We start from the raw sequence: 13477 nt of genomic DNA, 5'->3' as shown, positions 1-13477 counted from the left end.
CTCCTTGTTGTACTCGGCATAGAGTGTAAATTGAATAGGGTGACCTTTTGCCACAGAATCAAATTGACTATATTTTCCGAAAAGATTTCTGTGGTTTCAATTACCATATATTTGTGATATTGGGTCCATACCCTCCCCAACACCGCGCACACACATAGACACACACGCGTGCTTACATAGAAGCACACCCGCATGCACACGCGCACACGCTCCCAATCGACGCAGAAGTGTGCTTCCCTGCATACAAAATGTTTCCCGTTAGCGTCCCGGTACACAACGCCACTGTGTGATACAGTATCTGTCCACCCTCATCCTCGCCCTCTCCTTCCTAAGGGATGGATCCTCCTTTAGATATTACTGCGACAAATGAAAAGGCCCGCAGCCCTTGATGAGCTTGGCAGGGTCTGAAAGGTCACGAGGGGAAAGGGGGGGGGGGGCAGTGGATATTATCCTTGGCAGTTCTGTGAGAAAAGGAGAAGCTTTGGATGTTCTCTCTCCGTGAAAATGTCATGACAACACAGCCTCAAACTAACACCACACATTGTTTTTGTTTTGCTACACGCACGGTAACGGTAACCGATGCGCTCTTTGGTGGAGGAAATGTGACCGTGTCCATTTAACAGGGTTTGCACCCCTCCCACTCTCCATCTACTGACCACCATTGTTTACACGCCGACACCTACCGAGGGATGCTTACCACTGCAGATTCATAGCTGTCAACTAAAGCAAACGGCTAGTTGCATGCCATTAGAAAAATGCATAGAAAATATACTCTGTATCTAGTGGGATTTTTGATACAAGCAATCGAAGTCCCATTTCAACTAAGTGGGAATGCAAGAACCTCCATTTCTTGCGTCAACCTGGATAATACAGAAGAACCCCAACCCAAATCACCACACGAAAGAGCATCCAAACATTTAATGGTGTGTAATTACTTTGGAGTAATAAAAATACAGAATTAAACAGGCTCTGACCACTCTGACCATCTGTTAGAAGGAGAGAGATGAAAAACAACAGCAGTTCTGTGTTAGGCCTTAGATGTGGATTCTCTAATCACACTGTTAATATAAACCCCACTCATGGTCTGGCTTCAGCTGTCTGGTGACCGGCGGCTCTCCTGGGCCTGTAACGCTTGTGACTAAGCCACTCCTCAGACTCTAGTAAGTCTAGTCACTGGAGAGCTCCAGTTGTCTTCAGCAGTGGAGGTGGGCAGACTAGTCCAAACCTCCTGGGGGAGGGGAGGACTGCTTTGGGTGTTCTGCCCCCCCCCCCCCCCCCCTTTGCTAGAGGCATATGGAACCAACCATTGGCCTTCTCTTCATTTGTTGGTGTCCATCTCCTCATTTGTTGGGGTCCAACAGTCACCGTTGGCGTTGTGCGAGCTGCTATGTCTGCCTGTTTCTGTTATGTGTACACCTGCTTAGAGAATCCTGAGCAAGGATTCTAGCTTGTTTCATGGCTGCTGATGATGTTGTGGTGGTAGTGTAGCTTTTGCTGACTCCCATGACTTTTGACCCAGGGGTACTGTACAACCGGTAAGGCTGAAGTCTAAAAATTGCCGTAGGACAAGGATGGCGTCAGCGGATTTTCGAGACCTGGGCATGTTTTGTGTCAGAGTTTCAGTCAAGAATTGTGGTGGGACAGCCGGAGCTGTCGGTCAAAGACTGGCCCATCAACCTTTTACAAACCAGAATAAAGAGACGTTTCCTTATAAACACGTTTGGGTTACTCTCAGAATCAGAGTGAGTTGTGTCTGGTTTGACGGTATTTGACAGAGACTCGGTCATAAGGATTTTCTTCTGCTCTTGCGCTCCCCCCCCCCCCCCTCTCTCTCTCTCTCTCTCTCTCTCGCTCTCTCGCTCTCTCCGTTCTCATCTCATAGCGCTCTAACGGTTGAAATGGCTCCCAGGAGACACATCATCAGTGCTGGCCTCGGGGCATACACTTCTCCCTCACACAGTCCAAGGCTTCACCGACAGGCCGGAATGTAGTTTCCACTGTTTAAAAGTCATACTAGTTGTCAATGGGAGTGACACGTGACAGTGATATCCTGCCTTGATATCACTGAGAAACTGTGTGTAGGGCCAAGATTTCTGGCTTGGATCAAACGGTCAGTGGTCATAATCCTGCACCAGGATCTCTAGTAGTACATTGCTAAGATGTTAGGCAAGCTAGGATATGAGCCCTCTTACGGCGTTAGCTCAGCAGCGAGGGAAATGGTCTGATTTGAGCTGAGTGGACGACCCACAGTTTTGACCACTCTTATCTGTATGTAAAACCCAGACGGTCAAGGAATTAGACTTTTATTGCTGGGTAAAATGGGCTGTATACGTGTGTTTTATTTTCCTATGTGTGTGTGTTTTTTGCGTGTGTCTTGGCTCATAAACATTTTCAGGTGTTGACCGATGCCACCTGGTGAGCCTTGTGTCCAAAAGCAAGCAGACCCCGGTCTCTTGCTTGGGATCGTTTGCTTGGGAAATGGACTTTGAATAATCCGATGCACTGTTGACTCCAGTAGCCAGACGGTAAAACGAGACTGGCCTTCAGCGCTGACATCTGTTACCGGGCCAATCATGGCCTTGACAAATTTGACAGTTTTAATATTTTGTTTTATGACTCGTAACACTGAGAAAGACAGTGCAGCCTGACACACACACACACACACACACACACACACACACACACACACACACACACGTATGCACACACAGACACTTATGCACACATACACAGACACACATATACACAATAAAGATCTATACAGCACTTATGTATTGTGTCGTTCCTATAGGTTACGATCACCTTTTCTCTCCCTGTGCTAAATGACTGGCCATCTCTGTTGGCTGCACGATTTGTCTCTCCAGTGCATCGTGCTGCACCTTAAAGCCGATTCATGGTCCAACCGACGTCTGCAGTGGCCGTACAGCATTTACGGCGATGCGGCCTCCGCAGAGCAGAGTGTGGCATCCAATGAATTGGTCTGCACCACTTAAAATGCACCGGTCGCACTGATTCAGGGCTAATCTCTATAGCCAGCCAGCTAATTACAAGCAGCCGGCTAAATTAAAAGACAAGACCTTACCTCTTCTGAGATATTGGAGTCGGTATCCCGGTGCTTGACATAGGAGCTCAGCCAAGACAGCATGAAGTCAAATGGCACCGTTTTCTCACCTGCATCTCCACTTCAAACATTTACTTTTTTTTGTTTTACGAACTTGTCCTGCAACTGCCTCCACTTCTTGTGGCAAGCGTCCCCTTCCATTGCCACTACCTCCCCGATCTCTCTTCCCCTAATTTTTGTGTCTTTGAAATCCCTACACACGGTATCATGAAGATGTTTACGTTTGCAAACTTGTTCTTATAGCCTTTTGTCAAGGTTCTCCATGTTTATTGTCATGGAAGTTGTCAAGGAAGTGAGTTTGTGTTTATAAAGGACCTACTGCCCCCACCTACCATCAACCAATCATGTAAATGCAGAGCTATACAGAGCCCTCCGCGTTGTTACAACATTTGGGAGGTCCATGGCATCACCGTACATAGCTTGATTTGGCCTCCACAATCCTCGGCAATTGCGTCATACTCTCCGTACGGAGCCTCCGCACCGCATTCCCGGACCAAGCATACAATTGCCCCTTTCCCTCCCCCCTCTCCTGCCATATGTTGCGCCTGTGTGACCAGCTGACTTGTCAGCTCGACTAACGCCTTAGTGGCTTCTGACTTGGATTTATTTCCTCTGAAATCTGGGGCAATAATACAGAATGACATTATTTGTTCATCAAATCTAACGCTGCTTTCTTGGTGGAGTTGTGACGTTGAAGCGGCTCACCTCTCCTCCTCTCCACTCCTAGCCTGGTTTCCCCTCCGTTTCTGATTGTGCTTTGATTAGGTCTGGCTACTCGTTTAACCTCGTCGGAGAGAACGCCTTTGAGTTTATGAGGGGGCAGAGAGAGAGAGAGAAATATCTAGACGAAGCAGCACAATTAAATTGTCAAGGCGCGGATTTAACCCCGAGCAATTCGCAGGCCAATTTATTAAGAAATGTTTTCTGTCTGTGTAGACAGACTTTTTTATTTTTATTTCTCCCCTTATTTGCAGTCTCCCCTTATAAACAGTACTTTCAATAACAGATGACCCATTTAGAATGAGAGGATTTCTTCTCCCTGAGTGGTTGTTGTAACAGTCTCTTTCATTTTAAGATAACAGCAGTGTGTATAAAATTAATCTCTGTCTTATTGAATGATCAGGTTTGCAATTGCGTAAACTTTTACAGTGGATTTTTTTGATTCCCCTCCTTCAAAGATGGAAAGATGCATTGCCAAAAGCCTACTTGAAGTTTGATCCCTGGCGCATTGCTCGGAGGCTTCAAATCTTCAAGAAGCAATTAGTCCATTTAATTTGGCTATTTAACTCAGAGTTCAAAAGTGTTTATTTTATTTTTTTTAAAACATGCACACCCCGTTATCAGTGGCACGAATAATACCTCTGGAACACAATGGCTCGGCGGAACTCAATAAAAGACCTAAAGCAAGGACGATTTCAAAGACAGCCTGTCTGATAACAAGGAACCTCGCCTGATAATGAAGGACTGGTGTGCTGGAGGGGAGGGGGGAGGAGGTGGGAGAGAGATGGAACAGTCCTACCGGCGCTTGCCAGCATGCTTTATGGCTAATTGAAGCGCTTGGAGTAAAACAGCCATGAATGGCACCCTTTAGAATTGAAGCGGGTTAATATATTGTGATCCCACAATTAGCCTTGGATGGTTAAGATCTCTTTAATTCAGTGAGGTCCATTAACCAGGATGGGAGAGATGGTGCTCCCACTGAGGCCATTCCTTTTTCTTTTCTTCTGCCAACCCTGTTTCATTCTCTCAACGGCCGCTGTGGTAATCGATAAAAGAGGACGCCAGGTTAGCCCCGATGGTTGAATATCTCAACCCAATCGGTCCAAGTGAAAGATTTCCCCCAGGAGGGTTCTTTTGGCTGGTGAAGAGTCAAGGGGTTAGTGGATTGACTTTGGTCCAGTAAAGCAACGAGAGGAGGGTCTTAAGCTGGCATGGCAAAGCTGGGCTTTGCTGGACAGGGGCTCTCTCAAGAGGAGAACCACTTTCTCAGGTCTCCTCTTTTCCCCCAAGCCCCTGAAAATCCCCTGACTGGCCTGGAACTCTTACCAGCTGGAGCTTTAGCAAGGCCTGTAGCATGACCGTCACGACTTGAGCTTTTACAAGTGTCCCTTTCACAGCATTACAGGCCCCCAGGGGGTTATCTTGAGGAACATGGCCTACCTCTCAAGTCTAGCAAGACATTTTCAAACCGGATTGTAGTGGTCACGTACCTCGAGTGAAACTCGACCAGAGCCTTGTAAAAAAATTCCTGAGACCCTTCCCTTCCGACGAGGCTCGGTGGCCTTTTGAACTCCTACTGGCACTCCGGTCAGACAGTGGTCTTGATTTCACGTGCAAAGCACATGCATACTGGGCAAGACGAAACTGGAAAGGAGGTTAAGAAAACGCCACCCAAGCCTTCAGTGAAAAGTTGTTTATGTTGAATCCAAACAGATGGTTCTCCATTAAAGCCTCATTTGAGATAATCTGAAATGATCCCAGTTACAATTTTCTAGCTGAGGAGCGCATGTTAGGTTCTGAGAAAAGGATCTGGCTGTATCAACTGTTATTACCCACCCGCTTAGTGCACGGCTAATAAAGTGGGATGTTGGAAAACTGTGAACGGCAACATAGGTTCCTGCACGCTGAATTGAAGCTCTTTTGCAAGTAATTAAACAGCATGGTACCACTTCGGGAGCAATTTCCTGCTAACCGTTTACTGCCAGTGCTGGCGTGGCCCCAGTCACTGTTTTGTTATCTCTGTGAAACGATGGCCCTTTTTATAATGTTCTAATAATGACTGAGAGCACATGTTGTTAGAGGGTGAATGTTGTCTGAATGGGCATTGGATTCACATTCCCCTCACTGTCAGCTAGCTAACGCTAATGCTTAGGCTATCTGTGCCATCTTCCCAAAAATGGAGGAGAAAAAAACATGAAATGGCCGCTATCTCGGAAGCTCTAAAGCTTCTCCTGTGAAGAGCTATCCACGGTGGTGTGTAATCGTGGGAAACTCAGAGGGGTTGAATGGGAGCAAGCGGCCTGGGGTAATTGTGTGCACGAGAGAGCCAAGCCAGAGTAGGCAAGTGGCGCTATCTGAAGGGATGGTTCCCCCTCGGCGGGATGATCGCCGCACGCTATCGGCGAGAGATGCTAATCCTGCTGTGTGGCATAAAGGGATTTGTTCTTATTCTTATTGGGCTCGCCGTGGAGCATCCCGGGGCGATTGCTGTTTATCTTTTCCTGTCTTTTCGGTTCCCCTGGGTTTTGTCCTGGAACTTCCAGTGCCTGTTGTCTACCCCCTCCCTCCTCCATACCCCTCTCTCTCACACACCTCCCCTGTCGATGCTATGCAGCTCACATCTCTCTGTCTCTTTCGCTCTCTCTCTTCACCCCTTTAACTGTGGAAACAGCTGCAGCTAACTCACAACATCCACTTCAGAGGGGAACAAGAGGCGAGAACAGGACTTTATTTAGAAATGTCGACGGCAACTTTCCCCTCACACACGCTTCTCGACGGACGTCAGTGGTCTTTTCCTGCTGCTTAAAAAAAACACATTAATTTAGCATTAACAGGCAGTAATTCGCCTTATCAGAGGATTGCTCGAAAACATATTTTTGACAAGCCTATCGCTCCCTTTCCGGCAACTCAACATCCCTCCTTCCCTATCTGCTCCCCCCTAGATATTTTGCCCGCGTGTCACCCTTGTTAATGCATTTTTTTTTGGGGGGGGGGGGGGATATTATTTTGGTGCTGTAAGCTGCATGCTTAAAATATGAGTGACAGGCCTGACTCATGTGCGCAGAGAGAGAATTGTGTTTTTAAAAGGAATAGGACTCCAGAACAAAGCCGCTCTGCTGCAAAACTGGCCTACTCTATTAACAACATAAGCATGTTACCACCCACCCTCCCAACCCCTTCTGCAAATAAATACACATGCTGGTAAAGCAAATTCTCTAAACTAAAATGTCCTATTTCTCTCTCCATCCCTCTTCCCTCTTCTCTTCTCCTCCTAAGAAGATAGATGAGGAAAATGAGGCCAACTTGCTGGCAGTGCTTACAGAAACGCTGGACAGCATCCCAGTGGACGAGGACGGATTGCCTTCGTTCGAGGCCCTGGCAGATGGGGACGTGACCAATGCCAGCGACCAGAGCTGTCCCTGCACCCCCGACGGTTCGCCGCGCACCCCCGAACCAGAGGAGCCCTCCTTGGTAAGACCCTGTTCCGCCTCATCCCCCAGCACACACCCTTCCCTTCACTCCCTTCGCCAGAGCCTCAGCCGACACCAGATAAGGCACTATGAGCGAAGCCAGCCGGTGACCAAAAATGGCTGTGTGCCTTGCAGGCCTTCAGCTTTGGCAGCCCAGCCGCCAACCCACATGCCCCCCCCCTCCCCCCCCCCTTGTGCATGTCTGTCTGTGGGCTGAGATGAGCCATGATTCAGATGCATGGATGAAAGAGCAAATCGAATTGATCAGTGTTAGCTGTGAGGTGCTAATTACATTGTAGCGTACTAGCTGCGCCAATGTAATGATACATGCACAGTGGTGGGTCTGGAATGGGTGACACTATGCCACAGGCCTGAAAATCAAGCTAGGGATGTAATGAGGAAAGGAAATCCATCTCATCTAATATCAGTGGGCCATACTAATCCCAGAACCATGATTGGAGACTGTTTCCTGATGAAGGTTGGTCATACTGGTGTATTTGTTGCAAAACACAAAACATGACCTCAATAACCCCTTTGATTTGGCCTTTCCTGAGGGGGTTTGACCTGGAATATTGTTTATTTTGTTCAGTTATAGTCCGTTGTATTTTACGCTGGATTCTGCTTGACCAAACCAATCCACACTAGTAAAGCACGGCCGTTGTGTACCCCAAAACACCTGCCACGGCAATATAGTTTCTCATTGACTTGTCCTTTTAACACTGTAAATAAACAGAAAGAAGACCTGCTTGATAGATAGTAATGAGCTTTGTCTTCATGAGGGCTTCTGTGTTGTTACAACTACACCAAGATAAATCGAACATCCTCAGTCACACATTTACAAAAGCGTTGACTGTCTCAGATCGTTTATTTGAGTGAAATGTTGAAATTTCAGAGGCAACGGCAGTTTGCGTAATCTCTACTCACCCCTTTTTTTTCTCTATTCTCTCTTTCCCCCCCCCCTTTCTTCTCTGTTCTGTGTGGGGGTTTTTCAGCTGAAGAAGCTCCTTCTGGCACCCGCAAACTCCCAGCTCAGCTATAATCAATACATAGGCGACAAGGCACAAAACCATGCAGCCAGCAACCACCGGATCAGACCAACACCTGCTGTTGTCAAGGTAGCTACCCAGTCGCACCGTTCGCTCACTTCAAAGGCACCGCTTCCGAGGGCCCCTCCATGTTTGTTTATCATCCCTGCTCTCAGATTTTTTTTCATTGCCGGCCTTGGAATGTGTTAAACTTCTGCTCCACTGCAGTCTCGTAATAAAAACAGGCTGATTGCCTGTTCAGCTTTCCAGGCGAGGCATCGGGACTGTTGTCTTATTTAACCCCCCCCCCCCTCCCCGTAGAGGGAATGGGTTTTCCATTTAGATGAATGTATTATTTTAGTGGGTGTATAATGGGCACAGGAATACAAATTAAGTGAAGTCGGTGATTCCAGTATTTTGCTGTTTGCCGCATTTCATTGGAACATGATGAATGCGCTTGAAGATTCAATTTTTATTTAGTACGATAGCACATAAATAATACATTCGTTTACTCCCGCTTGTTCGGAGAAACTACTGAAAAAGGTGCGCTTTCTAAAAAAAATAAAAAATAATTTAGAATGCATTGGTAGCGTTGTTGTCTAGTAAACAGCGCATATGGGAGCCGTTGTGTTGTGCACACACAGAGCTAACACATCTCTGAAAAGTCTATTTTTAAACCGTTCCTTTGACTCACCCACTTCTGGAGCATGGAGCTATGAGGGCTCCCCCAGGACAGGGGATGAGCGCACAGAGCTGCTGCGGTGCCGCTCGGGGGCCACGCAATTAAGATGATGGGCGGGCGGCGCTCCCACCACCGCCTCCCAAACAGTTGGGCCAACCCGTTGTGCTGAGCCTCACTCTCTCTTCCTTATTCTCTTTTAACTCTTTTCTTTCTTTCGTTCTACCTCCCCCTGCAGACGGAGATCTCCTGGAACAGCAAGCCGAGGGGGGGCTGTCCGCAGCAGAGCCGTCTAGTGAGGCGCCCGTGCACCGAGCTGCTCAAGTACCTGACTGCCACCGACGACATCCTCCTCCAGACCAAAGCCAGCGACGCCAAGAGCGCCTGGGGGGGTGGTGGCAAAGACAAGGGCGGCCTGCTGGGCGCCTCCTCCTCCACCTCCTCGTCGCCGTCCTCCTCCTCCACCTCCTCCTTCTCCTCCCTCTCCTCCTCCTCCTCTATCGCCTCCAAGAAGAAGTCGTCCTCGTCGTCCGTCGTGTCGCAACAGCAGCAGCAGCAGCATCACCAGCGAGGTGAGAGCCGGGCTGCTGGCGAGTGTAGTGTGGCTGGTGTGGGGGCTGGGAAGTGGCGTCGTTGCGCTCATGGGGCTGGTGGCACTGAGGGACAGTCCGAACCCGCGGCGGCACCCGCTCCTGTCCCCCCAACACGTAGGAACGGCAGTGGCCATGCCCGCCCCAAACTGGAGCGCAGGCCGTCCAGTGAAGAAGGAAGGCCGCCAGGTCCGCAGCCTGCGGTGGATGCGGGGCGCCTGGCAGCCGCTAGGTTCATTAGGTACATGCATTCTTATTCTCTCCTTCCTAGAGAGACGGGTCAGACAGGCAGCTGTGGGCGTTGCCCTGAGGTGGGCACTGCCACTCAGGCTAGCGAGTGCTGGGGCGGGCATGGCCGTGGTGCGGCAGCGCGTAGGCACATCACAGTGACCATAAAGAAAAGAGAGGAGGAGCCGGGGCATCCGTTGCTTAGCCAGTTGCTGACCTCCAAGCAGAGGCCCGCCAGCTATCGGGCCCACTTGCTCCTGCCCGCTACTACCCCTCAGCCCCGCAAGAGCAGTTCATCAAGAATGAGCTCTGGAGTCCTGGAGAGGGATCAGTGTCCCAGCCAGGCTATTGAGGTGGAGGAGAAGTACAGAGGCACTGTCAATATCAATCCCGGCAGCTGGGGTCTCAGACAGGCCAAGGAGCCTGATTCGGACCCCCTGTTGGCCGAGAGCTTAGGCCTAGGCAGCTGGGTTAGCCAGTCAGACCAGGGGCTAGATTTGGGGCTGGAGCTGGGCTTGGGTTGGCCGGAGGTTGGCCTGGTGGAGCAGGCTGGCTGTTTCGGGGAGGAGGTCCGCGATGATGATGCCATGGGCAGCCCCATGGCGCTCTCACAGGGCCTGCCATGCCCACTCTTCCCAGATTCTAGAATTCCAGACCCCACTCCCTCCTTCACACAAGGGCAGCAGCACCTACACATGCAGGCAGTCTGCGGGCACCCCGATGACCAGGGCCTCCTGTTGTTAGGTAATCATCGCTGCATCCCCGCCCTCTCTCTCTTTTCTCCCTCTCCTGCTCTAACCACTTTCCAGTTTGACTACACACTAACCCCTATGCTAATTTGACGCTAGCTATCACTCCGAGAACAGCAAATACATTTCTAGATGTACCGTCTATTCCAAAAGGCATTCTTTCGAATTGGTACAGACCATTGTCTCAATATTGACATAAGGGGAGGTGGGAGAGGGGTAGTAGCCTGTTACGTGTTGATGCATTATGGCATCTGTTAAATCAACCACTATCTGGCTGGATCCAGAGTGGAGTGGAGTGGAGTGTTCTGAATGTCTACCTAGCTAGTCTCGGCAGAGTACTGCTCTAATGTCTAACTGAGCTTCAATCTTTAGACAGCCAGAGCCTCAGGCAACTGCACAAGCTTCTTCGACTCTCCTTTCTTCCTCTGCTTTCGGTTCCAAATGCATGCGACAATTACTTCATGGGGGGGGGGGGGGGGGGGAGAGATCACCACCTCCCATTGCCATGTGTACTGTTTGTGCCGTTTTCTATTTCGTTTTTTGTATTGAATGGGATATCTGGGTCGAACGGTGTACTCTGAACACATGTGCCAATGCCATCACTTCATCCTGCCTCACAGAGTGAACAGTCAACTAAAAAAACGGACAGGGTCAATAGAGAAAGCCTATTGGTTATTCGCTCTTCTAAACCAAGAGCGAGAGAGCATATTTCTAATCGTACTAGGTTGGGTTTTGTAACATAATGCCCGAATCTGAGATCAATTTGCAGATTTGGACCTGATCTCTTCTGCCTCAACTTGTTATCTAATCTAGTTAAATAATTACCCATGCTCCTTTGTGTTCTGCAGCCAAACCAACCACCTTGCCACTTCCTTTGACCCCAGAGTCTCCAAAGTAAGTGCAAGAGTTTTTCAACATTCTACACAGGCCAGAAAACAACAAAAAAAAGAACAAAGACAAATAAAAAGACAAAGAATTAGCACCAAGAATGAGGCATTTTGTTAACTCTCATTTCCATTTCTAAGATCACAAAGCCCTTTTATTAAAGTCACGTTTTCCTGTGTGGTGTAAAATGGTGTGTTCAATCTCGTTTGTCTCTCAGTGACCACAAGGGATCACCGTTTGAGAGCAAATCCATTGAACGCACATTGAGTGTGGAGATCTCTGGAACCCCAGGTAAGCATGTGTTTTCAGGAAATGTATGAATGAAGATCTTCCATATATGAAGGAGTGGGGATTGATGCAAATATTCACAAAAATGACAGAGAAGCTCGCCCTTTCTTTGTAGTGGTATAATGGAAAACCCCAGTTCTCTCACTAAGCCCGTTAGGGGTTAAATTCCAGTCACTGCCTCAAGGCTTTTCACACCATCTTGATAGTTTCATAAAAGTTTAGAGTTCAAGGTGAAGGACTAGGACACACGGTGACATTTTTTATATGCCTCGCTATTGATTAAGCTTTCCAATCTCCTTTGGGTTTATTAGGCAGATCCCCCTTCTTCTCTCTGTGAAGAGTTAATATACTGCTACTCCTCTCTCTCTCTCTCTCTCTCCCTCTCTGTCTCTCTCTCCCTCTCTGTCTCTCTCTCTCTCTCTCTCTCTAGTTTCGATCTTAATGCTCTTTGACTGTGATGCTCACCAATACATCACAGACAATTGATGTCATTATTATTATTTTAATTGGTTTTGCCACGTAATTCAGTTTCGACCGATATTATCTGTGTCTCTTTTTTTTCGTCAGACAGTCTGGTAATTTGATTAGAGACATGGGAAGGTAATGTCCAATGTTAAGGCTTGGTATTTATGGGAAGGATGACATTTTCCAAACGGGGTCAACGCGGGGTGATTTTAGTAGTATTATTGTCACTATCCCTGTGTATTCTATACTTATTCATTAAGTGTGTCGGTGAGAAGCTACAGACAAAAGGTAATTAAAAGCCAGACGAAGAGAATGTCAGCCAAAGCTAAAACACCAGGCTTCAGCAGTTCTTCTCTCTCCCTCTGTCTCCCTCTGTCTCTCTCTCTGTCTCTCTGTCTGTCTCTCTCTCTGTCTGTCTCTCTCTGTCTCTCCCTCTGTCTCCCTCTGTCTCTCTCTCTCTGTCTGTCTGTCTCTCTCTCTTTCTCTCTCTGTCTCTCTCTCCGTCTCTCTCTGTCTCTCTCTGTGTATGAATGTGAATTATGCAGGTAATTATTTCAGTACCCCCCCCCCCCCTTCCTTCCCTGAGATTAATCATCCCAGGTCAATAAAAACAAAATGGATGCCCTTTTCTTCTTCTTCAGAATGTATTGCCTTTTGGTATTCATTTACTAGATTGTAAAATAAAGTGCCCACGATGTAAACACACCAGACTCGCCCCAACACGCAAGGTGACGTTTTGTTTGGGAACGAGGACCAATAGGAATTATCTGCCATCTCCTTAAGTGTTGGAGAGGGGGTACATTTGTGGGACACCAATGCACCAAGGGGGGTCCTCCAATTGACCTCGATCCACTTGCCATTTAACCCTGTGTGTATATGAGCATCAGAGGTCAGAGGGGACACCAAATGGGAATTAAGAGCTGTGGAGCAATCAAACTGTTAATATTTCTTTATTTTTACTGCGTGTGGGTGTGCCTCTGACAGCAGACCTAAATCCTGTCTCATTCTCCTTGTGTCCCTGTGCTCCTGCTCCAGCCATAGTTAATAAAGCCAAACTCTGACTCCACTGCCCTTTGCAGATTTGGGATTAGATATTAGGGAAAAGCAATTAGAAGGGAAAAACTCATGGATATTGAGCCCCTTCCGCTTTAGGATTAGTCTAGTCCCGTGCGGTAAGCGACTCGGGAACGCTGGATATGGAGAAACGGGGGGTATGAAATCTCTGTGATCCCTTGAGTTAATGTCTGCTCAATGGCC

The 13477-nt window shown here is 48.2% G+C and overlaps 1 protein-coding gene across 8 annotated transcripts in view; it reads left to right on the top strand.

Annotated features, from left to right (window-relative positions):
• The window catches only part of ppargc1a (peroxisome proliferator-activated receptor gamma, coactivator 1 alpha), a 45530-nt gene that overhangs the window by 15802 nt on the left and 16251 nt on the right, over positions 1-13477 (top strand). For 2 of the 8 annotated variants that reach the window (XM_036987603.2, XM_036987602.2), the window contains exons 3-7: positions 7118-7312; positions 8304-8426; positions 9254-9587; positions 11431-11476; positions 11685-11758. In XM_036987603.2, coding sequence (XP_036843498.2) covers positions 7118-7312; positions 8304-8426; positions 9254-9587; positions 11431-11476; positions 11685-11758 — 772 coding nt within the window. Of the gene's footprint in view, positions 1-7117; positions 7313-8303; positions 8427-9253; positions 10578-11430; positions 11477-11684; positions 11759-13477 lie in introns of those variants that run through there. The other 6 variants (XM_036987599.2, XM_036987598.2, XM_036987605.2 and 3 more) reach the window with 4 other exon arrangements.

Source organism: Oncorhynchus mykiss, chromosome 9 (assembly GCF_057628025.1).
Source record: "Oncorhynchus mykiss isolate SJ-2025 chromosome 9, ASM5762802v1, whole genome shotgun sequence".
Classification (NCBI taxonomy): Eukaryota; Metazoa; Chordata; class Actinopteri; order Salmoniformes; family Salmonidae; genus Oncorhynchus; species Oncorhynchus mykiss.
The sequence above is the reverse complement of the archived record's forward strand: the minus strand, read 5'-3'. Positions and strand labels throughout refer to the sequence as shown.